We start from the raw sequence: 24,672 nt of genomic DNA, 5'->3' as shown, positions 1-24,672 counted from the left end.
ATTTATGGGTTCTCAGAAGCCAGTCTGTGTGAGAGGAATCAGTAACATATTGTTACCTTTTTTTTTTTTAACCACCAGCATCTGTTTATTGGATGATTGCAGGTTCTCTCAGAAGATACATACAGCCCTTTGCTTTATTCAGGTATTTGTACATTCCAGCCAGGTAAGGGACAAGGGAGGAACGCATAATGAAAGACAAAGATATACTGAGGGAAATGCACTATAAACCGTTTTATTTTTTTGGTTACAGAAAAAAAAACCCAACAACTTCAATATCAATATCCCACTCGCAAGTAAAAGAGGGATTAAAAAAGAAACTTGACAGTGACAGTTCGCATTTACGTGTATCTTCTCATTTTGTATATACAGTTTAACGCTACTGTCCATCGGCCGAAGCCCTACAAGTAGACACGAATCTCAGGAAGCAAAAGTACTAACGACAGGAAGAACAAAACGACGGCTCAGGTGGCCGGCGCGCCTGCGGGGCCCCGGTCAGTAGAAGCACACGGTGTGCAGGAAGGCCCTGCCGCTCTTCTCCTCGAACTCCAGCAACAGCTCATCGATCTCATTGTCCAGGTCCTCCGTGTGCTGAAGGCACTGGCACAGCTCACAGATGAGGAACGCCCCCAGGGTGGCCTCTTCGTGGTTGTCCTGGATGTCCACGTTGATCACGTGCACTGGCTGGCAGGTCTCCTGCTCTCTGGAATTCAGATCTTCCACCACCTGGTCGTACACTCTCTCCTCACAGGTCACGATCAGGTCGAACAGGTCTTTGCAGTTCTGGAACCTTTCCGGGCGGGGCTTGATCCGCTTGTTTCGGTCCAGCATGTGCAAAATCCCATTCTGCGTGTACAGTTCTTTGTCTTTCTTCAGGAGATCATTGTACATCTGATCGTACGTAGTACTGAAATCATAAATATTTGGCTTGTCCGGTGCTGGCCCCGGAAGCTTCACGTTAGTGCCTGTCCCGAAGGACCGGACACTGAATCCGCGTTTGCTGAGGATGTGGTGCGCCTCCATGCTCCGGTTCTGGTTGCTGGAGCACACCACCGCCACCTGCAGCGGTAAGGACGGCATGGCAGCGGCAGCACCTTCCACACGCTCGGCTCCGGGACTCTCACTCAGTCGTGGATTCCGAGCGAGTGAGCGAGCAAGATGGCGCTCGTAGTCCCGGACGTCAAGGCGCGCGCCGGCGCTGGTGACGTAGGCCTGTGGCGCGCTGCGTGGGCGTGGGCGTGTGCGTGGCGTCCCCACGCCTGCCCAGAGCGCCTGGCCGTGGACTGAGGAAGGCCCACCTTCGGGAGCCGGCCGGGCGGGTGCGCCGCTGCTCCGGTCATGGGTGGCGGAGGCCAGCGTTCCTCACAGGGGCTCCACACTGTTCCCTTTGGCAGCTTGGAACACTTAGCTGTGAGGTAGGTAGTGGCACTGGCCCATTTTACCAGGCCAGTGAAGACGCTGGATTAAAGAGAGAGCATAATGCAATGAAGAAAGCAGTGGACTGGAAGTCCAAGGGGGTTCTAGCTGCCTGGGTTCGTTGCTGCTAACCAGCCACGTGACATTGGACAGCTATTTTCTTATCTGTAAAGGGAGGATGTTGAAGTAGATAATTCCAAACGTCTTTCCCGCCTGATGATGAGCAGCAAGGTTTGCAGACAGTTCCCCGCCTTAGGGCACAGCCTCTGAAATGAGCATGAATAACGGAGACCTCCTTCTACCCATTTCCAGTGCAGATGTGCAGTCTCTGAGGCTAATTTTAAAAGGGATGAAAGTATCAGAACGGCTGGAAGGAACCTTGCAAAGTGCTTTAGTGCAAGAGCAATGACATACGCAGCAACCTGGATGCCTTCTGTGTGTGTGTGTGTGTGTGTGTGTGTGTGTGTGTGTGTGTGGAGTTTCGGAGTTATCGTCAGAGGCAGCGTGCCAAGTACCGCTTTGAGTAAGTGAGTCAGGTAAGGCAGACATTCAGTTTAAGTAAATCAGTAAATGAATGTTTATGGAGGGTCTTCTGTATGTCAGGCAATGTGCTCAAAGCTTCACACAGGAAAATAAGAGTGAGTCCTGCCTTTAAGGAGCCTGTAGTACATCTGCCCCAGGTAAGGACACCGGCGCTTAGGTCAGCTTTTGCGAGTGAAATCACACGAGAAGGGGCATAGCTGGGGCAGGAAGCCAAGTCTGATTTCTAGACCAGAGGATAATATCAGCCCATGCACCATTTTCGTGGTTCCCGAGAAAGGACAGTTATGGAACGAACTCCTTTTGGAAATCAACTCTGCTCTGGCACACCTGACTGTAGAGATTTTCTTCTAAACAGTAGTGTGAACATGTCATGTTGAACTTAACACTTACTTCCTGTTGTTTTATTTAATTGAAAAACACACAGTCCCTGCCCTTTTTCACTTCTGGTCAGTGGCATAAGTTCCTCATTCAACACTTTGCAGAACACTTGCCTACAGCACCCTGGGGACAGGATGAGAGGTGGAGGAGGGAGAAGCAGAACTGCCGACCTGAGTCCTGTGAGATCTTCAGGGCCCAAGATCCGCACATGTCATAGCGGCAGGGTTTGCAAAGCTTGTACTTTCTTCATCTGGAAGTGAAGAAACAGGCCTGTTTCTTCTCCTGGGAAGTTGGTGAAAACTTAATGTTTTAAAGGCCTTGCTTTCTCTTTACCCATTACATTAACTCGTAACTAATTTTAATGGGATTTGACAGGTCATCTGTTATAATTTCGTGCTAGTTTTGTCACATCTTTCAAATCACTCTTATGTCCCTTATGTCATCAGACTCAAGGCCAAATTATACAGTCAATATAATTGTACAGTGAATAAAAAATCAAGCATAAGGACTACAGTGGACTGAATGGTGGCCCCAAAAACATCAGGCCCTAATCCTTGAAACCTTGTAAATGTTACCTTATTTGGAAGTACAACATTTGAATATGTGACTAAGTTAAGGATCCTGAGATGGGGAGATTGCCCTGGATTATCCACTTGAGCCCTAAATGCCATCAAAACTGTCCTTATAGGGTGGGGGGTGGGGGGGGAGGGTGAGGGGGTTGGGGGGTGGGAGATGAGGGTAAGGGGGATCAAATATATGGTGATGGAAGGAGAACTGACTGGGTGGTGAACACACAATGTAATTTATAGATGATGTGATACAGAATTGCACACCTGAAATCTATGTAATTTTACTAACAATTGTCACCCCAATAAATTTAATAATAATAAAAAAAAACAAAAAAACAAACAAAAAACTGTCCTTATAAGAAAGAGGCACAGGGCGATGACACAGACAAAAGTGAGGGGATGTGAAGACAGAGGCAGAGATTGGAGTGAAGTGGCCACTGAGCAAAAGGATGCCGGCAGCCACCGGAAGCTGAAAGAGGCAAAGCACAGGTTCTCCTCTGCGCCCAGCGGCGGGAGGACGGCCTGATGACGCCTTGATTTCCGCTCAGGGAGCCTGATGTTGAACTTCGGGGCTCCAGAACCATGAGAGAAGAAATTTCTGTTGTTTGAAGCCACCAGGGTTGTGGTAATTCGTTACAGTAGTCACAGGACACTAATACAGGTACAGAAAAGCTTATGCCTCTATTGTTAGAGCAGTGTGGCAAAGCCTGTAGATCTCTTCTCAGAAAAATGGCTTCAAATCGTAAAATCGTAAGATCATGTTGGAAGCCAAACATATTGAAATAACTATTGTTAGAATATAAGAAAACAACTTTGTATAGCTTTGAGCACATTCATCAAGATGACACATTTCAAATATAGGCAAGTTAGAGCGGATTTTATTTTTGGAAGACGCCACCTTGAAGGCTGCTAGTGCCCAGTTTGAGTCACACTGCATTGTGAAGTGGCCTGTGATACACAAGGTTGAGATCATGTGTGATCTGCTAGGGGGTCTAATGCCCACTACTGATTTGAAGTAATGATGAAAATACTGTGTTACCGAGGTATGGACAATAGCTGGAATGCACTCACGGAAATACCTGGTATTCTCTGGTGGCCGAGTCCCAGGACTGCCAGTGCTCTGTGGTGTCTTGCCTTCATTGTCGTTCGAGGGAAGTGCTAGATTTCGGATTGTGGACCTCAGGTGCAGGACTCTTGGCTCAATGGGACCAGCAGTAGGAGCGCCCGTGAGTATGGGCTGCAGAGAGGCTGAGGGGGGCCGGGCAGGCTTTGTCGGGACAGCAGCCTGTGTAGGAGCTGGACCCCTCGTGCGGGCAGTCTGAGAGGCCGCGGCTCCGAGGAGCTTCCCGGTGACAAAGCAGGCACAGCAAATTGGACAGGGTGTCAGGGTGACTGTGAAATATGACGGATTAACAGCCAAGGCTGCTGGTGTGACCTGCTTTCAGACACTTCATTTAGAAGTTATCATATTGCTGGATGCTTCCTATAATTTGTGATGATGCTGATTGTGATAAATTGGAAGTTTCTGGCAAACCCCCAGCCCGCGCCAATGGCTGAACAGAGAAAATGTGTAATTCTATGGGAACATTCATGCCACGAACGAGAGCGAAGATCTGGCTGTAACAACGGAATGCTCAGTCAGTGAACAAAGTAATTAAATCAAGCTAATTAAAGCATAATAAAAATAATTTTAATTTAATTAATTTCCCTGCATTGATTGAACATTATGTTGCAACCATGAGGCTTTCTGAACACTAATAGAATTTAGGGGCTGGGACACCGAAGTTGTGGTCACTGGTGTGGTACATGGGTTATTGTTGAGGGAATGAAATTAAATACATTGAACGAGATGCTGAAATGTTGACTGAGCCACAAATGGGAAATGGTTTTAGAATTAAGATAATGGGGTCTTTTCCTTTCGCAGTTAGGCCTCTGTACTAACTAGCGCAATAAATGTCATATTTGGTAATAATTTAGAAGGTCTAGATAAAGTAGATGGTGCACAATTGCTTCTCTGTGTTGAGTTGGTGGGAAACCTTCAGTCAGGATCTCGGTGGTGAACAGTACTGGGGGCATTTACCCACTGTAAGTTGGGGGGTACATTTGCTCTCCAGCCCCTTGTACCTAATAAAGGCCCTAGAAGCTTTAGAATTGGAATCCTCTGAGCTCCTCAGTCAGGACTAACCTAGTGGCAATGGATTTTTTAACAGCAGTGTGAAAGATTTAGGTGAGGCATGGAGAAGGACTTTCTATCTGAGACAGATATTAACCAATAACCAGTTATTTCCTGAAAATGTGAACCATGGTTCTCCCAACACTATGCTTATCCCCAGTACTAAGCAGAGAGCCTCGTACTAGCTGGTACTCAAAATATTTATTATTAAATTGAATCATTGAGGTCTCAAGGAATTTCTTCCCTTAGCACTTGAAAATTAGGTCGGATACTCTTCTTCGGGGTTGTTTAGACATTGTTCAGTTCATAAGCAGGCGGGTGCTCACATAAGAGGACCTCTCAAGGTCACCTCCTGAGATTCATTTTGTCATGTAAGCAACACTGGAATTCTGAGTGTGTGTTAGCAGGCGCCCACGTAATTACCAACTGTGATTTTAGAGGAGGCCTGTGCTTTGGATCCCAATATTGTTTATCATGCAAGTTATTTTAATTAATATTTTGTGTGTGTGCCAACATTTGAACCAGACCTCATTATGAGGGGTCGGGGCATGGCGTTGTTTGTTGAGTGGAATTATTTTCCTGGGTTGCAGCTGGTTTCCCTCCTCAGCAGCCAGGGAGAGCAGAGACCAAGGGCCAGCATTTGCAAAAGCCTCTGTTGCCACAAAAGTATGCCGGTGATTCTCAGTCCTAGATGGCTCAGCAGCGAGAACCTGTTTCTCCATCTAAAGCTGGGTGGGGGTTTGGGGAGGCCCCTAGGGAGGGCTCTGGACCCTGAAAGAGGTTTCCCAGGGAGAAGGAAGTGGGGGATCAGTGTTTGTGATGTCTGAATGCTGCAGGAACAGGGGTGTTCATGTGCCTTTGAAGAGCGAATTGGCACCTTTTCTGTTATCTGTTGTTACGTAATTGTGTAAACAGAGTGAAATCCAGGAAAGCAGGATACCCAGGAGTTCAGCTGGGCGGTCAGCTCAGTCGTAACCGAAGACCCCTAGGTTTCCCCTCTGCCTGCAGGACCTGTGGGCAGGTGCTCTTCTTTCTGGCACAGCTGCCCCTAGGTGAGAACAGGACCTCTCCCAGGAGACACTTCTGTCATTTAGGAAAGGAGAGCACCCAGCTCAACCATCCTGTTGTTCCCTCCTGCATTCTAACTGCGCATGCCCCCGGCCCTGGCTGGGTGCCTCCCTCCCTCACAGATGGAAATGTCCATCTTGGCTAGTGGGAAGGGACAGGATGGGGGTGCAGAGCGAATCCCCCATTTCTCTGGAGCCTGAGTTTAGAAAGGTGGCATCCACCACTGGGAAGCATCCCAGGATTTGCTGATGAGGATTACAACCCTAACATTACAGCCCTGTTCCTCACTCTCATGGAAGCGCAAGGTCTAGTTCTATTCATGTCATTTTTTATTATGCTTCAAATAATACCATCCAGCCTTCATTGGACGTCAGATCCGTGCCCAGCAAAGTGCTAAGCGCCTGACCTGCGTCGTCTGGCATTTGGTTCTCACACAAATTCCCTGAGGTAGCTGCTACTTTTATTTCCTTCTCATGGACAAGGAAATTCAGTAACTTACTCCCAGGTCACAGCTAGTAAGTGGCAAAGCTGCTACTGGAATCAAAGTCCTTCTCTTTCCCAAACTCTCTCTTTACCACCATCCTGCCTTAAAATTAACCAACGACTGAGAAATGTTGTATAAGTGTCCTGACCCTGTCCTTTCCAACATAGAGCTGCCAGGAACACACATGTTGTTCTGTGCTGGGGCTTCAGAATCCTTCCCCAAATCCTTTCTCAACCCTGGAAAGTTGTTTTACAGAAGGAAGATATCACACCCACTAAGAATATTAGGAAGAACAATTTTTTTTCTCTTATAAAGTTAATTTAACTACCCACTGCATCTGTATTGGTCCAAGGATTCTGTCACGGAAGGAAATCCCTTTCAAGGGTCTGACTGAGAGACCAGAGGACATCTGGAACACTGGCCTTTAAAGCAGCGCGAGGCCCAGGTCCTGTGCATGCGCAGTGGGTGTCCTCGGTACTCTGCTTGATTGGACCTTGCTTCCGAGATAAGAGATAATCGGTGCGAACCCCAGGCGTGAGACCAGCCTGGGCAGCTCAGTCTACCCACCCAGAGAGCTCCTCCTTGATCACCACTGCTCCCCTCTCTTTGATTTCTCCTACTCTGCTTATTTTTCTCTCTTTTTCTCTCCCAATCGACTTTGTCAACTCTCATGCCCATTGCTGGGCCAGCCCCTCACTTTCCTGTCAAATTCACTGTGTAGTTGACCCCACACTGCAGCATTCAGGTGGCTTTTGCCTGTTTCATGATTCTCTCCTGGAAACGTGTAATAACGGAAAACCCAAGAAGAGAAAATATTTACCAGTTCCGAAAAGGCTCGAATTAATAAAATACTGTTTGGGGGCATTTAATTTGAACTGGTGTAATTGTAAATTGCAAAGTATGATACTAGCTCATGCAGTGATATCATTTTGTGCTGTTTTACCTTCAGGTTTTTGTTAATCCAGTGAGTTTGGTGGAATTAGAGAGCTGCTGTGAAAAAAAACAAAACAAAAACCCAAAAAACTGAGCAACCTGCTGGCTAGGGAACAGCTTTGTCCAACTAGCAGGTAGCGGCGTGGTTAGCCTTTATCCAGCGTACAATGAGGCCAATCACCGCGGCCTCTCGTAAGAGTATTGAACTGTCGACACAGGACGTTTTTGTTGAAAGTAGTCCTTTTGATTTCATCTTCCCAGCCTAATGTAATAAAAACAGACATTACAGAATACATTCATCTCTGTTGGATGGGGCCCATCACGAATGCCCAGCTACGTGTGCAGTCATAAAGGTTATCCAACTGCCGGAAGTGACTTGGGACACGATTGTGGATCCAAAGGTCGGAATCACCTCACCCCCTCGAGGAGGGGTGGCTGTCACGGGAGCAGAGTAGGAACATGCTGCTTCTACTAGGAGAAGATTTAACTTTTCAGACATTCTGAGGTTCAGCCACAGGCCCATTTTGTCTAATTAACAAAACTTTGAGGGGTTATCTCAAAGGAAGAAGAAAGGAAAACAAAGTAGAAGCTCTTGAACTTATTTTTGCTGATCGGATGGCCATTTCTATGGCAATAGAAAGGGAGGCAGGACCCTGCCGTCAGAGGCCTGGTTCCTGTCAGCTTCTCCTTTCCATATTCTGGCTCTGGGAGTTTATGACCTCACTGGGGACCAACAGCAAAAAAAAGAGCTTCACATAAGTGGAGACTTTTGGGGTTTCCCCCCAGACGAGAAGCTCACAGAAGTTAGCCTGACTCTGGTACTTGGGTGGATTCAAAGGTACTAAACCTTCTAATTTCTTTAACTACTTGAAACATTCCAAGTTTGCTGTCACATGGTAAATATGACTCCCGATATTTATTTGTGTAGTTGCTAGGGTGCTATTTTCCATGTACTTGCTAAAGTGCCCTGCAAAGAACTGCTCATTCTCCATCAATTATACTCTAACACGAGTTTATAGGTAAGATTTTGCGGGGTGTTAGAATGAGAACAGGTGTGTAATTGCAGATTGCTGAAAATAGTATGTAAGTATCATTCTTCAGACTGAATCAAAGCATGACTTGATATTCTTTGAGATTCAAAGGCTTATGTCTCATTGTTCTAATAATTACCATTGAATTAATTGTATTTCATACTATTTGCTCGTGTTCATTCAGTAAACTGTCATTGAGCACCCACTGTACGCCAGGATTCAGGTACTGGATTCTGGGAGTTCACACACAAAGGACACAGTCTCTGCCCTCAGGCAGGTTACAGTCCAGAAGTGTTTCTAAGACGAGGCCGATGGTTACAACATCGTATGATGAGCTCTGTGATGGGGAGGTGCGCAGCGCAGTCCGGAGCCTCGAGCGTGTGTGCCTTCGTGGAGTTTGGAACTGCCTGGCTTTAAAGTAGGCTTCCTGGTGGAGATGGTGTCTAAAATAAATCTTGAAGGAAAACAGAAGTTCGACAATGAAAAAGGGTTACATTCTAGATAAGAGGAATAACAAGAAGGGATGTGATTTTAAGAACGATGTTATTTGTTAATGAAGCTCCTGTTACTTGCGGTTGTGGTGAGGAACGATTCTGGAGAACTGGCAGTGCTCTGGTGTTTCATGCCAAGGGGTTTATCTGGAAAGGAAAAAGAAGGAAGAAAGGAAAGGAGGGAGGGAGGGAAGGAGGGAAGACTGGCAACAGGCAGTCTTGAACAGGAAAGGATCTAAGATTTATTTTCTGCTTGTGCCTGATGACTATGTGTCCATTGTGTCTTTTCATGTTTAATCTCTGAACTCAGTTTCCTCATTTATGAAAAAGAGATATCCCTCCAACACAGGGAAGTTGTGAGGGTCAAGTGAGATACTGATAGAAGGTGCTTAGTACAGTCGCGGGTACATTATTAATAAACAGTGGTCATTATTACTATGATATGTGTGGACGCTGGATTGCAAGGGGCAAGATCTGAAGCAGTAAAGAGGCTGAAGCAGTAAAGCAGTAATGAAAGACCTAGTGAGAGATGATGGTGCCTGAAATGGGGCGGAAAGATAGCAAATGATGTGAGAGATATTTGGGGAAGCAAGATCAGCAGGGCTGGTGACCCAGGGTGAGAAAGAGGAGATAAAAAATGACTTCCGGGTGGCCGGGTGCATGGCGGGCCCTCCACTGAGATGGACACAGAGGGAGCCACAGGCAGTGTCCACAAAGAGAAAGACCATACGACACCCAAACCCTAACCAGTCCGTGGTCTGTAGAGCCTGGTTTCAAAACTGGACTCAAATCTGGAGCGTGTGAAGCAGGCAGGGGTGGGTGCTGGTAAGGGGGGTGCAGAGACATCTCACTAGAGTGGGGATTCCTAGAAGTTCCTCCCACGTGACCCTTCCTCAGTGCCACGTGACCACCTGTACCTCCTCCTCCTCATTGGACCTGCTTCTCTCCAGCTCCCTGACCACCTGTGGGAACCAAGCCCCTCTGTGCCTCCTCCCATCAGCCCAGGTTTCTCACCTTGTCCCACCGTCGGTGATGCTGGTGACCTTTGATCCTCCCTACACACCAGACCCAGCGTCATTGCATATAAAACTGCTGCTGGGGGAAAAAAAGAGTTATGAATTCTGCTTCTTTGTGTCCTAGCCAAAGCAATAAAATATATTCCCAATACTAATACTGCAATTTAAATTTATTATCTTTGTGCTTTACAGTATCCATTGCAGTAAAATCTATTCCCAAGAGTACTATTACAATTTCCAACTACTTAAGGAATTCTTTTTGTTTACGTTTTAAAGCCACAGCAATAAAATTTAACACCAACCATAATACTACAACTTTGTATGGTCTTAAAACTTGTCATAAATGATAATTGTGAGAAGAATGTCAGTAAACATGTAAATGTTTTTTCCAGGAGAAAGCAGCCTTGTTGATTTGTCTCATGCTGAGGCCCAGGTTCTTCGCCCCCACCAGCCTTCCCGCCCCCACCTTCTTCTGCTTCCCTCCCACTCCTCACTCCGGTTTAAGCTGTTGTTTCTCAGTCTAGTTGTGTAGGACACAGCTCCCTGGCCCATGCAGGTGTTATGAGCCTTGTGCTCCCCCCGGCTGAGCCAGGCGGTCGCAGGTCGTCAGTCCACCACCAGTCCACCACTCCCGGCAGCTCCCGGCAGCTCCCGGCAGCTCCCGGCAGCTCCCGGCAGCGGAGCTCCAGGTAGAGCTGTTCATAATCTTAGCTGTAGAGGGCGCAGCTCACTGGCCCATGTGGGAATCGAACCGGCGACCTTGGCGTTAGGAGTACAGTGCTCCAACCACCTGAGGCACCGCCAGTTCCGAGGCCCAGATTCTTAACGCGGCCTGGAGAAGCACACCTTTCCAATTAGCCAGTAAGGCTTGTCGATCCTGTCTCCTAAGGACTTCTCCAATCGGCCCATTTCTCTGTGCCCACACGGCCCCTGAAGCTACCTGTCATGGCTGTAATCTTGGGAGCTGTTCTTGCCGCCTGGGTAACTAAAACAGCCTCTCCTTGTCCACTTTCACACCACATAACAGCTTGGATGGTTTTCAAAACACAAGTGTTGTCTGTTTCCAGGAAAATGTGGGGTAGACAACAAGTTATACCTGTTATACTGCAAAGAAACAATCAGCCAAATGCAGGCTGGGGACTCTGTGCAGTGCGAATGACCAGGTCTCTCTAACAAATCCAAGGCATAAAAAGAGGGAGGAAGGCAGGAGAAGAGAGGTGCAACGGGAGCGCTGTGAGAGCCATAAACACAAGGACCAAATGTGGGCTTTGTGTGGTTCCTGAGTTCAACAAGCAACTGTCTACAGACGTTTGTGAGGAAAATCAGGGGAATCGGAGTGCATATTAATTAGGTGATCCTGCTGGTAATTTTGTTGGCAGGTGCTTATGTTCTTAAAGCAAAGGCTTTATCGGTTAGAGGTGCATTCTCGGGTATTTACAGAGGAAATGACATGTCTTACATTTGTTTTAAAATACCGCAACCCTCTACTTCCCCAAAATGGATGGGTGGTGGGGACAGATGAGAATCAAGATGGCGTGGGGGTTCATTGTATATTCTGTCTACCCTTTTTTTCCTATTTACTGGAAAAGTGGCATAATGAAAAGTAAAAAAAAATTCAAGAGACTGGGCCAGATAAAGCATTTGTTCTTTTTAACAGTAACTGATTTATTCAACAAATATACTTTTTCAACATATTTTTACTTAACACCTATCTCATGCAAAATTGAATAAGACACAGCTTCTGCCCCACAGAAGCTTACCATCTGGTAAGGGAGGAGAAACCTACATTTGTGAAAAGGTAACTAATACTAATACTAGGACTAATACTAAGAGCTAAATCGACAATATGCAAAACAGCGAAAGCTATCACAAAAATTCAAGGTACAGAACAATCCATGGTATGCTACCTTTTGAATAGATAAGGAGAAAAGAATCTCTAGTCTTATTTGCTTGTATAAATATGAAAAAGTCAGGAGGAACACAGAAGAAACTATAAAAAATTGATTATCTGTTTAGGAAAGAGACAAACTTGGCAAGGAAAGACCTTTTACTGAATACCTTTTCATACTTTCTAGTTTTTGAAATCGTGAATGTATTGCATAGCCTAACATTTAAAATAAAAAGTGGAATAATTTCTCAGCTCCTCTCCCTTATCAGAACATGTCTGTTTAACACTCTTTACCAGGTCCTAGTACCTTTGGTATATAACACACAGTCCTTTTGGTGGCTTTTCAGGATGGCCATGGTCTGGCTTCTGCATCTCTCACCTCTGCATCCTCTCACCTCCTGCCTGTCGTACTGGATTCTGCAGTCTCTCAGCTCGCCAAGCTCGCTCTAGTGCCGGAAGCCAACCATCTCTCATTTGGCCTGACCAACCCCTGATCATTCTTCAGGTTTCTCTGCAGATGCCACTTGTCAGGGCCGCCTGTTCAGCAGCTCTGCCCTATGCTCCCAGAGAACACCGTCCTTCTGTATTTTGGTAAAGTATCAAATTTGTAAGTCATGTCTGATGTTATCTTTTTTACTCATCTGTAAACTCTACAACAGGGCAACGACGTCTCATTTCTTTTTGTGTTCCTCACCTATTTCCAAGCCTCCTGTTTAGTGGGCGTTTAATATATAGAATGTTTAAGCGAAGGGGCCACAGTTACAGAAAATAAATAGATGATCAGTTTGCATGTGTATGATGTGTAGAACGCGGGAGTCAGTGGACTTTCCATGAGAAGTGAAGGAAAGTGCAGAGAAAGACTGTTAGAATGATCAGGCAGGAAGTGGCATAAGACAACACGACAGCAAGTGAACAGAAGGATGCTATTTGAAGCAAAAGCCTTCCTAGAATCAGTGTAATGGAAGGCAAGCATATGTACTGGAGAGAAGAAAGTTGTGGAAGAAACAAGGGATGAAGAGAAAAGACTTAATGTTTACTAGATAAGGAGAAGAAACATCAAGGCAGGGCAGGGGTGTCCATGATTCTGCAGGTCTGTGAAGCTCTAGCAACCACATGGAGACTTCCATGGAGCTCTTTACATGCATATTTCCTTTTTCTGAGTAAACTTCTTAGGTTTTTGAGGCTTTGAAAGTCTGTAGATTTAAGAAGGACTAACGATCTTAGCCTTGGACAAACCAGATGAACTAAGGAGAAGAGAAAGATGTGACGCCATGAGAGCTGAACTGTGACACTGGACGACCAGGAGGGGACTGCGGGAAGTGTTTTGCAGAAACAGCAGCAGTGAGCTGGAGGTGGGTGGGGACTGGAGTTAGGGAAGGTCACGGAAGGTCATTGAAACCCCATGGCGGAGCCTTGTCACCCCCCTGGCTTGTGAGCACGTCATTTGCTTCATTGCCCCTCATTTTCACTACTAGGGAGAAGGAACGGTGGGTGAGCATTACAAAAATACCTTCTTGTCTACTTCATAGGGTGTCACAAGGGGATAAGAAAGACTGCTAACATCTGGAAAGTTGTGGGGCTTTTTTCTTTCATTTGTTCTTTGTGCAATTTCCATTAAATTTCATGTAAAAATAACTACAGTCCCACTGAATGGTGGGGAGGGGAGGCCCCTAGCACTGTTTGGTCTTTAGCCCCTCATTGACCTTCTGGAACTATGAAAAGAGATTTACAACATCTTCCAAAACTACAGAATCTTTCCCCATTTACTTTGTCTATTGTCAGTTTGGAATAGGCTTTGCTTGTTTTCTATACAGTTCCAAGCATGGGATTCTCCTCTAGTCCTTACTCCCCAGAAGCAGGTCTGTGCAGTGGGAAGTACGTGGACCCTTGTGCCAGCCTGGGCTCTTGTCCTGCTCTGCCTCTTGCTCACTGGTGACCTGAGCCCACATCTCGGGCTTCTCATCTATAAAATGGGAAGGACAGTAGTCCTGAGCTCATGGGGTGGTGGCGAGGATTATCTGGTGTAATACGCTGTGTGAAACCCTGAGAGGAGAACCTGCCCACAAAAACTGCTTGGTGGTTCCTCTGACTGTGTCCCCTCGTCTGGACATCTGACAGAAGGGACGCTCCTCTCAAGCGGCAGGAGATGGGTGAGCCTCACTGGGGCCCCTCACTGACCTCCCCACCAGTAATTTCTCTAGAGCTACCCCAGGGCGTCAGGTTTAAGGGGATGCCTGCTATCTGTGGGGAAGGGACGTTATGTGCAGTGCTTCTCTTGTCTTTAGTGGCTGGGAAACTGCATTGTCTTTTCAAGGCCCCTGAGTCAAATCCAGAAGTGTTGTCGGTCCTGCTCTGCCACCTCCTAGTTTTGGTTCTGGACAAGTTACTTTCTATCACTGAGCCTTTGTGTCCTCACTTCTAAATGGAATCTACAGGCTGTAGGGGACGTTCCTTAGTCTGCTAGGGCTGCCATACAAAATACCACAGACAGGGGGGCTGAAACAACATCAATCTATTTGCAGTTCTGGGGGCCAGACGTCTGAGATCAGGTGTTTGCAGGGCTGGCTTCTTCGGAGGCCTCTCTCCTTGGTTTGTAGATGGCCTCTTCCTCCCCATGTCGTCATGTGGTCTTCCCTTGTCTGCATCCTAATCTCTTATAAGGACACCAGTCAGATTAAATTAGGGCCTGCCCTAGCCTTATTTTACCTTAGCTACTGTGTTTCCCCGAAAGTAAGACCTAGCCGGACCATCAGCTCTAATGTGTCTTTTGGAACAAAAATTAATATAAGACCCGGTATATTATATTGTATTGTATTATATTATATTATATTATACCCAGGCTTGTATCATGTTATATAAGATCGGGTCTTATATTATAGTAAAATAAGACCGGGTCTTGTATTAATTTTTGGTACAAAAGACTCATTAGAGCTGATGGTCCGGCTCGGTCTTATTTTCGGGGAAACACGGTACCTCTTTAAAGACTATCTCTCCAAATGCAGTCACATTTGGAGGTACGGAGGGTTATGACATCAGCATACACATTTGGGCGGGAGAGCATAATCCAGCCCATAACAGAAAGCTGGATGAGAACGTGTTTGTTAAAACTTGGCACTTGGTAAGCCTCCGGGTTAACAAAAGCCAGCACTTGGTAAGTGCTGGTTACGTATGTTGACACATGTCTCTGTGCTGTGTTTTGCTAAGACAACCTATGGGGCATGAAGAGGATGGGCCTGCCGCCCCGACTTGGCTGGACTGGTCCTCGGGCTTTCTGTTTGTCTCTCTCCCAGCACGCCTCCTTCTGTCCCATGCCTGTTTGTGTGGTGTGCCAGGGCTGGCAGGCAGCACAAGAGTGGAGAGCTAAGAACTTTTTTTTTTTTTTTGGTGGTAATGCTATTGAGTGGAAAATTCTTGGTCAGTCTCTTCTGGCCACATATTATTAGGGGTTTTAGGACATCATTTCTGTTGTATGGATTTTTATTTTTAACTTTTTTAATTTATTTAAGTGTGTTTTTCTAGGACCCATCAGCTCCAAGTCAAATAGTTGTTTCAGTCTAGTTGTGGAGGGTGCAGCTCACTGGCCCACATGGGGATTGAACCGGCAACCCAGTTGTTAAGAGCACCGCGCTCTAACCCACTGAGCTAACAGGCCACCCCTGTTGTGTGGACTTTGCTCTCACTGGTCCCCCATTTCACTGGAGCACATGCTCACAGTTACCCTCTCATGAATGAAGGCACATCTGTCATGAGCCATTGGGTGCTTGCGATATCTTACACAATAGCTTTCAAGTATTTCTTTAATTAAACAAAAGCAAGCAAAAGCAGCAGTAACCACAACCATAAAAATGAAGAAAGGGGAATAAGAGCTCCTTGGTTCCAAAGATAAGAAAAGCGTACAGCTCTCTTGAACATTCTCCCGCCAGGCCCACCTCCGCCCCAGTTTCCGAGCAGCACAGCTACTGCTGTTGGACCTCGCCTCTGTCTGTCCTCTCTTCTTGTGTCCAGGCTCCTGCGTCCTGCAAATGCCATCACTAGTTATGTATTCATTTGAGTGGTGCTCTGGTGGCTCTCTGTCACTCAGAATGTCCCTCTGGCCAGGGTTAATGACAGCGAGCAAGGACTTGCTGGTTAGCACCTTCCCTTCTTCTGGGAAGAAGCAGACAGAGGCTTTCAAACCCACGTGCGGTTGCCTGTTGCCTGCAACCTTTGCCTCTCCAGGACGTCTACATTCCGACCTCCTCTGCTCCTTTGGTTAATGACAATTATAAATGTCCAGGAGGCACATCTCTGAGGCAAGCGGCCTCAGCTAATTGGGCAAAACTATTACACGGAGGTAGACTTTATTTTCTTCAGTTTACTGTAATATATATTCCAAGAGCGTAAATAACGGATTTAAGAAAAACAAGCTAAGAATGAAACTTAATGGAGATTTAAAAGAAAAAAGAATTAATTCTGGATTTTGGGAAAGAAAACACTTCTGGTTACAATTTTGGATTTTCTTGCTGGATGGATTTGCTTCAGGTGGGGGATGTCAAAGGCTCAGGTGTGTATGGCAGGGGGAGGGTGGACGGCAGCTGCGGTACAGAGAGGCCAGATGGCTTGCAAGGACGGAGCGAAAACTCAGGGAATTCTAATGATGAGAATCCCTCAAAGAGCTTTCAGAGAGCAGCCAGACGTGCTGGGAACCCTGGGAGCCAGGGCAATTACCATCTAGAAATGATCGTGGGACATCCTTGCCTAAAATACAGGTCTGCAGTGCAATGCGGTCGTAGTGTCTGGAGTGTGTGCTCAGAACAAACAAACAATATATCTAGCATAGATACGTACGCAAGTGTCTACGTATTTTATATACGTTTATCTATGATTTATACATATAACACATTTGTTAAATCCATGCTGATTAGATTAAAATCAAATGGGGAGAAGGATAGCTGAGCACAAGTTTTCCCACTCTCCCCTCCTTAGTCAACTTTCCCATGTTGCTATGGGAACAAGCCCCAGGCTGACTTTCTGGAAGGGAACAGCTTCCTGAAGTGATGGGCAGTGCCCAGCCCAGGTCGAGGCACCCTCTCTACCTTCTGTGGAAGTTGGCACCTATGAAAGTTGAGGTTGCCACTTGCCTCAAGCTGCAGCCAAGCCTTTTCTTTTAAACAGTACAAGAGCACCTCAAAGAGAGCACCTCAAATAGCCGTGTGGTCATTGTCAAAAGATGTTCGAATATTTATGCAGAGTTCTTTGAAAGGACTTCACAGCACTCTTGGAATTCTTACCAGCCCTCCGGGTGCTTCCGGTGTGTGTGTGTGTGCCCACAGAGGAAGGTGGGAAGAAGGTTGGGAATCGGTTGGCGGGAAGACATCCTCTTTTTTTAAAACAAGTTGAGGCCCTGAGAGTTTGTGATTTGCCCATTGTGTCCATAAGGAAGAAGCCATGTAGTTGACTCCTAGGTGAGTGCTCTCTCGGGGAGGACATGCGGCGTGATGAGAAAGGGGGCTGGTCTTACTCCTTTGCCAAGACTGCCAAGGCTGTTAGTTGGCAGACAGGCGGAGGAAGAAGAGAGGTGCAGTGTCATGCTGGGACGGCTGGCTGGACTGCTCTCACCCTCCCCCTGCCCGCTTCCCGCCTACCCCAGGATAATCTTCAAGCTTGAGCCCACTCAGCCTTGTTCGGGAAACTTATTGGACCTTAATTCCATAGCTGCATTCAAAACCTGGATACCCGACTGAAGTTTCATGTGAAGACGGTACAGCTTCCCTGTGGTGGATGGTTCCCTGGAGTGAGGTGCCAGGAGGGGGCCATCACTGCTCTCCCATGGCTCTGCGTGCCTGTCTGGTTTGGCTGCTGTCACATAGGAGATGGATGAGGGGACAAAAGGAATTCTTGCCGGGCTTGGGGTATTGCCCCCTACCCCTGGCTAATTTGTGCCGTTTAGAGCAATACTGCATTTCCTGCTATTTGAGTTTGTTTCTGGTCTTGGAGAGGAATCAGTAAACATGACCCAGAAGTCTCCATTTAGGAAGAAAAATCCCCCAGCAGAGCAGTCTATATAAATTTTTTGGCAGCTTTTCTCTTCACCTGCGGTAGAGGTTTGTTGTCTGTCTCACTTGGTGAGTTGAGTTGATGCAGGTAGTTTCTTGAGCTGCCTGCTGGGTTTTTCTTTTCTCTCTCCTTCTCCCCACGGCCCAGTATCTGTTTGCTCCCAGGCAGTGCTGAAAAACACATTGAGGATGAGAAAAAACAACGACACCACAGATGAGCCTCCAAGGTTTTACAGTCCATGGTAGTTTGGGGACTGTCCCAAACACGGGACTGTCCTGCCATGAAGCAGCCAGTGTCCTGGGCATGATGGGTGTGTGTGCGCTTGATATGGCAGGGTGGCAGAGAGGGTGGAGGACAACTGATGACAGCGTTTCAGGTCAACATCCTCCTCTGAAGAGCACATACAAACCAGGCAGTCAGCTCTGAGGCGGCACAGCGCTGCTGGCTGGTCTGTCCCCCACCTTGTGTGCAGTGCTGCTGGCTGGCAGAGGGTGCGGACGAGAGGAAGCAATGCGGGTGAAGCCGGGCCAAGCAGAGGACTGACGAGAGGTCTGAGAGGCCAGAAATCAGAAATGAGGATGCAGCATAGCAGCCGATGAGGAAGTGAAAGGTGTATGGTAGAAAGGTGTTGTGATTTGGAGGCTAAAGATCTGGGTCTCACCTCTGTCCTTAGGAGCTGGGGAACCTTACAAAAGGGACTTACCCTCTTTGAGCCTCTAGTATCATCTTTAAAATGCAGCCAATGATAATCTCCAACTTCCCTACTTCATAAGAATATCGTGAGAATTAAAAACATGAAACTCCCCTAAGCCAAAACTCACGCCAACGCACGACCTGCCCAACTGTGACTACCTAACAAATTTGGTAAAAGAAAGAAATCAATAGATGAGTATAAAACAGGACACAGAGAAAAGATGATTAATCCCTGTAAGCAGGAGGGAGCGAGGTGGACAACTAAGAGACCCACATGGTGATGGTTTTGGCAGAGGCATCAGAATCACTCAGAAATGCAAAAAGAGTGACAGGGTCCAATGAGCAAGCAGCCACTCCCATGCTTGAGAGCCTAAGGAGCCTAACCAGTGAGTGGGAGGCAGAAACAGGAGGCGGGGCAGCAGGGAAGAAACCCCAGGGTGGAGGTGAGGAGAGGAAGTCCAAGACGTTTGTTCTAGGGAGACTGAAGGCATAGGTAGGAGGTGCCAGGCTGAGAGGCGGAGTAAGCTTGGGTGGGCCACAGCTGACAGTGAGGCAAGTTACCTTATTGGATATTTGGGATAGATGAGACGTTTATTCAAAAGGCCGTGAGGAAGTTATCATATTTTCAGGAGAGAGGGCCTCAATTTATTTGCTCTGAACCCAATCATTTGGTTCAAACTAGACATTTAATCACATGTAAGGGAGACCAGAGAAACAGAGTCCCATCTCTAACTAAAGAGAATGCAGGTCAAGCTTCTTTCATTCGGTGTCATGAAAGGTAAAGAAAGAGTTTCTGGAAGGAGGCGTCAACATTGTTTAGCCTTTCAGGAAAGGATCCAGTGAAATTGCAATGATTGTAGTTGATTTAAGGGGTAAAAGTTGAGAGGCAAAGGATCACTAAGGGTGAAAGGCTTCTCTGAGTTGTCCTTTTGTTCACGGGCAAAACGTTGATGCCGAGGGGTTCAGGGGGAGTGGGAGGGATGATGGATTGCCGATGAACCTATGAAGAATGAGGCAAAGCAGCATGAAACCATTTGTTTGGGCTTTATAGATTTTCTAATAAAAACGTCAAGGTTTTTCACACCATTTTGAAAATGTCATCAAATGCAAAACAGTTCTTATGCCAGTGACAAAGGCTGCATTTCCAATGGTAAATTCCAGCCCAAGATGCAATAACATACTTTGTCAGGTTTTCCTCCAGTTCAAAACAGGGGTCAGGTTTGGTCCAGGACCCTTCAAGGTGACCTTTGACCCTGCACAGTAACTGACCCCTCCCAATAGAACCCAGAACTTTCCTGACTCTCAAGTATCTGGGGAGTGAGTAAGGGTTAGTGTTAGCCGGGTGGAAACATCCCTGAGAACGGGAGTCCATTTCTGAGCCATGTTTGGGGAGTGAAGAGCATATTTCCAAGTCTCTGACTCAGTCAGGTTATTTCTGACGTAACCATTAAGAAAATCGTTCAGGGTGGCCGGTTAGCTCAGTTGGTTAGAGCGTGGCGCTAATAACACCAAGGCTGCCAGTTCCATCCCATGGGCCAGTGTGAGCTGTGCCCTCCTTAAAAAAAGAAGAAAAAAGAAAATCTTTCAATCAACTTTCTTGTCTTAGACTCTCCTCCCTGCAATCTATCTCACACACTTCCTCAAAGTTATTATTATTTTAATGTATTTTTAATTGTGTGACAGCCCAGCTCAGAGACCTTCAATGGCTCCCTTTGCCTTTTGTTTTGGTTTTCATTTTTATAACATTTAAAAATTAACCCAAGAAACCCAAGATGTTATCATTACAAAGTGTAATCCACATCAGAATAACAGACGCGACATTGTATATTCTTTCTTCATACTCAGCTTCAAAATCCAGTGTGTGTTTCACTGTTATACCACATCCATTTGGAAGTCAATGTTGTCAGATCTACTTAATCTGCATTTAGCTTTCATAAGATTTATAGTTGTAAGAGAGGATTCGCAAACCAAGCTCTCTAAACATATCTTAAAATTTTCCAATAACTGAATCAAATATCAGTTTTTAGAGCTGAATTTACACTAATTAAATTTGAATCAAATTTAAAAAAATCCCATTCTTAACACAGACTAGTATCCCATCATTGGGATGGCCCACTCAGTTCCCTTTGTCTTTTAAAATAAGTGCAAACTCCTTTGACAGGCTTTCTGCACCTTAATTCCTTTGCAGCCTTATCTTTTTGCAATTCCTGGGCAACCCAATACTTAGCCAAACTCGTCCAGCCTTTCCACCATCATCCTAGCCCTTCACACTTTCTGCACTGTAATGTCACACCCTCCTTCTAGAGCATTTCCCATCACCCGTCTTGCCTATTAAAATCCTGCTGTTCCTCTAAGACTGAGCTCAGAAGCCACTTCTTCCATGAAATCTTTCCTGATTTTCTCCTCTGTGATTCTGTCAACTGTGATTTCTCCTTTCTTTTTTATCCTTCAAAGCACATTGGTACCTCCAATTAATTCACTTCAACACGTATTCTAGTCTAATCCAGATGACTTCTCCTTGAAGCCGGAGTAGAAAACTGCCTCACGTATTCAGAGTCCCCTTCACCCACCACCTGCAATCAAGTTTCCTCGAGTTGCCCCCTCGAGGGGCCCACCATAGTTAGGGAAGAGTGAAAGCCGTAAGTTTAGAGTGAGGCTTCTTTTGGGATTCATCTCTATTAAGTTTATTTGCTAAAAGGAAAAAACAAAAAAAACAAAAAAAAAAAAAGAAGGGGGAGCAGTTGGGTGTTTACCTTTGTCTAGTCTAGCACATCAGATTTGCTGCCTCACATTAAAGTTTTGCATACGTCTCTTTCCGGGGCTCAGAAGAGAGGCCAACGATGGACTTGTCAATATGTGCCCTTCCCTTGCTGGCTCTCTGCAGCTCTGAGGTAATAAGTTCAAGGGCCAGCAAGAGAGAGTGGTTTCTGAGGGGCCCTGTCTCACTCGTGGGATTGCTATTGGGGCTTCCCCTAGAGCGTCTTTAGTGGGGTCCTGGCCCAAACATTTCCTCTTGGATCGTCTAAGGATGAAGGCAAACAGGAATCACATTCTTTGACGTTTGAAGAAATGTGTGGATCTAGAGAGGGGCCAGAGGGAACAAAATAAGGGTTACCGTGTCCTGTCTGGATGACACGCGTTGGTCAACTCATCAGGCTTGGCACCTGCTGCTTCCACGAGCCATCAAAGTGTTGCTCGTTGCATCAGTGATGTCTAGGCGAGAGTTTTGCTGTACACAGGAAGAAAGTTTTGAGAAGCTTAGTCAAGCAGCTCTCAGTCACAATTTGCAGGGTGTAGGAAGCCTCTGCTAGGCTAATTGGCAATGGCTTAGTCTGTTAGTCACAGGATTTGATGGTTTAGTCCTAGATCTACCAGTGGTTTATGGTAGAATCTGAAGGAGGCCGCCCCATGCCTGAGTTTTCATAGGTAGGTGGGATTGTTGCCTGTTATTTCTGGCAACCTGGCCAAACATGACTGTTTTAGCTTCAAGCTGGGAAGAAAGGCAGCCCCTTCCCTCCCTCCCTGCCCCCCTCCTTTCTTTCCGTCCTTCTTTCCTTCCTTCCTTCCTTCCTTCCTTCCTTCCTTCCTTCCTTCCTTCCTTCCTTCTTTCCTTCCTTCCGCAGATATATATTAAGTGCCTGCCTCGCACCAGGAGGTTAGAGCAGTGAGCAAAACAATCAAAGTCTCTGACCCCATATATATGCTAGCAACAGTTAGATAAGTATATATAATATATATATATATATATATATATATATATATATATATATATAATATATATATATTATCTGGCAGCAATAGACGTTCCAAAGAAAGTAAAGATGGGTGAGGGGACAGAAAGTGACAAAGAGCTGTCCGGGACAGAGCAATCTATCTAAGGCAGCTTCATCTGTGGGGGTGGCATTTGAGCAGAGACCTGGGTGAAGTCAGGGTGTCATTGGGGGAAGCTCGATGGCACCTGCAGAGAGAAAAGTTCAGTCAGACAAACGTGCCAGCTGCATGACTCTGGGCAAGGTAATCACTTCTGCGAACCTCCGTTTCCATGGTTTAAAATAACACTAATACCGCCTACCTGCCAGAGGGCTCGTGTAGGTGAGATGTAGTGCTGCACGTCAGGGCTCTGGCATGGAGTGGGAGCGGGCCCGGCACGCAGGCTGGCTGTTCTCAGTGGCGGGCTGCCCTGTGTACAGCCTGGGCCCGCAGGTGGGGTGCTCGGCCTGCTCCCCACGACCACGCCAATGCTTCAGGGTCTCTCTGGGCCTCTTTCTCAAACAGTCAAAGCAGAAAACAACCCTTGCCCCCTCCTCAAAGGAATGCAGAAGAGCAGGTGAGATAGCAGATGCATAGTTGCTGTGAACTAGCTCTTGGACACAGGTCCGTAGAGAATCAGAGCCTGTGTGAGAGGCCAACCCTCACCCGGAGGGCTGGTGGCAAAGACATCAGGCCCAGGACCGATCCTTAAAAAACGAGGGGTTTCAACGGAGAACAGAGACAGATTTGCTAGCAAGAGAGAGAGCTGGGAAGAGAGCCAGTCCCAGGGTGGAGGCTCAGCAGAAGGGCGGGCTCCGGGTGACCGCCAGGAAGCAACAAAGCAGCAACACAAACAGGAAACAGGACCGCTGGTGACAGGATGGGGCCCTGCCAGAGCTGGGAAGAGCCCGGGTGGCAGGGCAGTGGGGGTGGGGTGTTGGGGGAGCCAGCATCCAAGACAGGAAGGGGGTGGTCTCTCTACATGGGATCCCAAGTGAAAATGACATTGCCATCAAGTATCGAATAATGCTCCCTCTGTCATTTTTCTTAAAAATACAACTGAAAGAACTGATTTCTGGCTATTTTGTAAACCCCTCACCCCAGCTCTGTTGGGAAAGCGTTTCTCTCCTTCCCTCTTATCCAGGTACACACCCACCTCGTAATTAGTGAAATAGCACCTTAGCCCCAGCCTGCCAGTACTGTCTGCTGAGTCCAGAGGCCCGGGAATGGTGCCTGCCTTACTGTCTAGAAAACTACCGGTCGTCCACCTAGCAGGCGATTGATGCCCAGTGAGAACACGCTCTGCATCTGCAATAATATGAGTAGACTGCAGATTGATTCGTGGGACAAACACCGAGCAGTCCAAACTCCATTCTTTCCTGAGTTCTCCTCTCTGATCTCCTGTCAGTCTCAAAATTGATAGAACAGCCTGAAGCCATTGAGCAGAGTTATGTCTGCAATCACCTTTCCGATTCTTGCATATAGGTGCCAGTACGTACGTCAAGAGAACCCAGGCAAGAGGACAAGAGGGTGGCTTTATTTAGCATTATGACAGGCAAGCGCTTGAATACCAAGGAGCTCATGAGCTTTACGGTGGCAGGAAAAAAAAAATTAAAAAATTAAAAAGCCCTTGCGTGCATGTGTGCCTGGTGCTCTGGTGCCCTGCGTGGTGCAAAAAGGAGATTGCTAACAAAAAGGTTATTCAGCGGTTCCCAGAATAAACCCAAAGGTAACAAGTATGGACGGAGCAGATGTCAGAATACCGAGCACGATTTTGGAAAACTGCCGAGATATTTAGAAACAGCGCTTTCTTATTAACCCAAGCATAATGCTGAAAGTCCTTTAACATAAAACTTCCCAGATGCCACCTGCACCTGACATGGCAATAGGATGAATGCCAGAGCGTCCACTAATACTGGAAATGCTCATTAGAAATAGCTTCGACTGATTGTTCCGGCACAAACAAATCACAAACTAATCTATGTGTTCCTGCAGCTGCACCCCAGCCGCGGGAGGAGTCGGACCAGTTCACAGTTCACTAGTGCTGCCTCCTCCTTTGCAGACTTTGGCATTTAACTGTAATTAAGATTTATCGTTCACTAGCTTGCAGGTCAGGGCAAGCATGACAATATGGGTAACTTTTCTGTTTACTAGTAAAATGTCTGCTAGGAGGAAGCCTCAAACCTTTCAAGCAGAACTTGACAGA

At 46.6% G+C, this 24,672-nt stretch overlaps 1 protein-coding gene and 2 long non-coding RNA genes across 4 annotated transcripts; all 3 read right to left on the bottom strand.

Moving 5' to 3' along the window:
• Positions 1 to 369: 369 nt before the first annotated feature.
• LOC117033588 (RNA polymerase II subunit A C-terminal domain phosphatase SSU72-like) lies at positions 370 to 3,007 on the bottom strand. The gene has a single exon (XM_033125715.1). It carries the CDS (start codon positions 1,075 to 1,077, stop codon positions 493 to 495), a length of 585 nt encoding a protein of 194 aa, XP_032981606.1. The 5' UTR covers positions 1,078 to 3,007; the 3' UTR covers positions 370 to 492.
• Positions 3,008 to 8,305: 5,298 nt separating this feature from the next.
• LOC117034036 (uncharacterized) lies at positions 8,306 to 11,155 on the bottom strand. Its single transcript, XR_004425003.1, has 4 exons — positions 11,040 to 11,155; positions 10,098 to 10,175; positions 9,162 to 9,230; positions 8,306 to 9,046 (listed from the first exon to the last, which is right to left on the bottom strand). It is a non-coding gene; the product is annotated as an uncharacterized LOC117034036 (long non-coding RNA).
• Positions 11,156 to 15,891: 4,736 nt separating this feature from the next.
• LOC117033612 (uncharacterized) lies at positions 15,892 to 23,272 on the bottom strand. Of its 2 annotated transcripts, none has more exons than XR_004424927.1 (4): positions 22,789 to 23,272; positions 22,633 to 22,674; positions 21,832 to 21,945; positions 15,892 to 20,271 (listed from the first exon to the last, which is right to left on the bottom strand). It is a non-coding gene; the product is annotated as an uncharacterized LOC117033612 (long non-coding RNA). The 2 variants fall into 2 exon arrangements; XR_004424928.1 differs by having other exon boundaries at positions 15,892 to 19,716.
• Positions 23,273 to 24,672: the final 1,400 nt, after the last annotated feature.

Source organism: Rhinolophus ferrumequinum, chromosome 14 (genome assembly GCF_004115265.2).
Source record: "Rhinolophus ferrumequinum isolate MPI-CBG mRhiFer1 chromosome 14, mRhiFer1_v1.p, whole genome shotgun sequence".
Lineage (NCBI taxonomy): Eukaryota > Metazoa > Chordata > Mammalia > Chiroptera > Rhinolophidae > Rhinolophus > Rhinolophus ferrumequinum.
The sequence above is the reverse complement of the archived record's forward strand: the minus strand, read 5'-3'. Positions and strand labels throughout refer to the sequence as shown.

Coding starts and splice junctions, on each gene's coding strand:
- LOC117033588 (XM_033125715.1), bottom strand. CDS start 1,077: ATGCCGTCCTTACCGCTGCAGGTGGCGGTGGTGTGCTCCAGCAACCAG.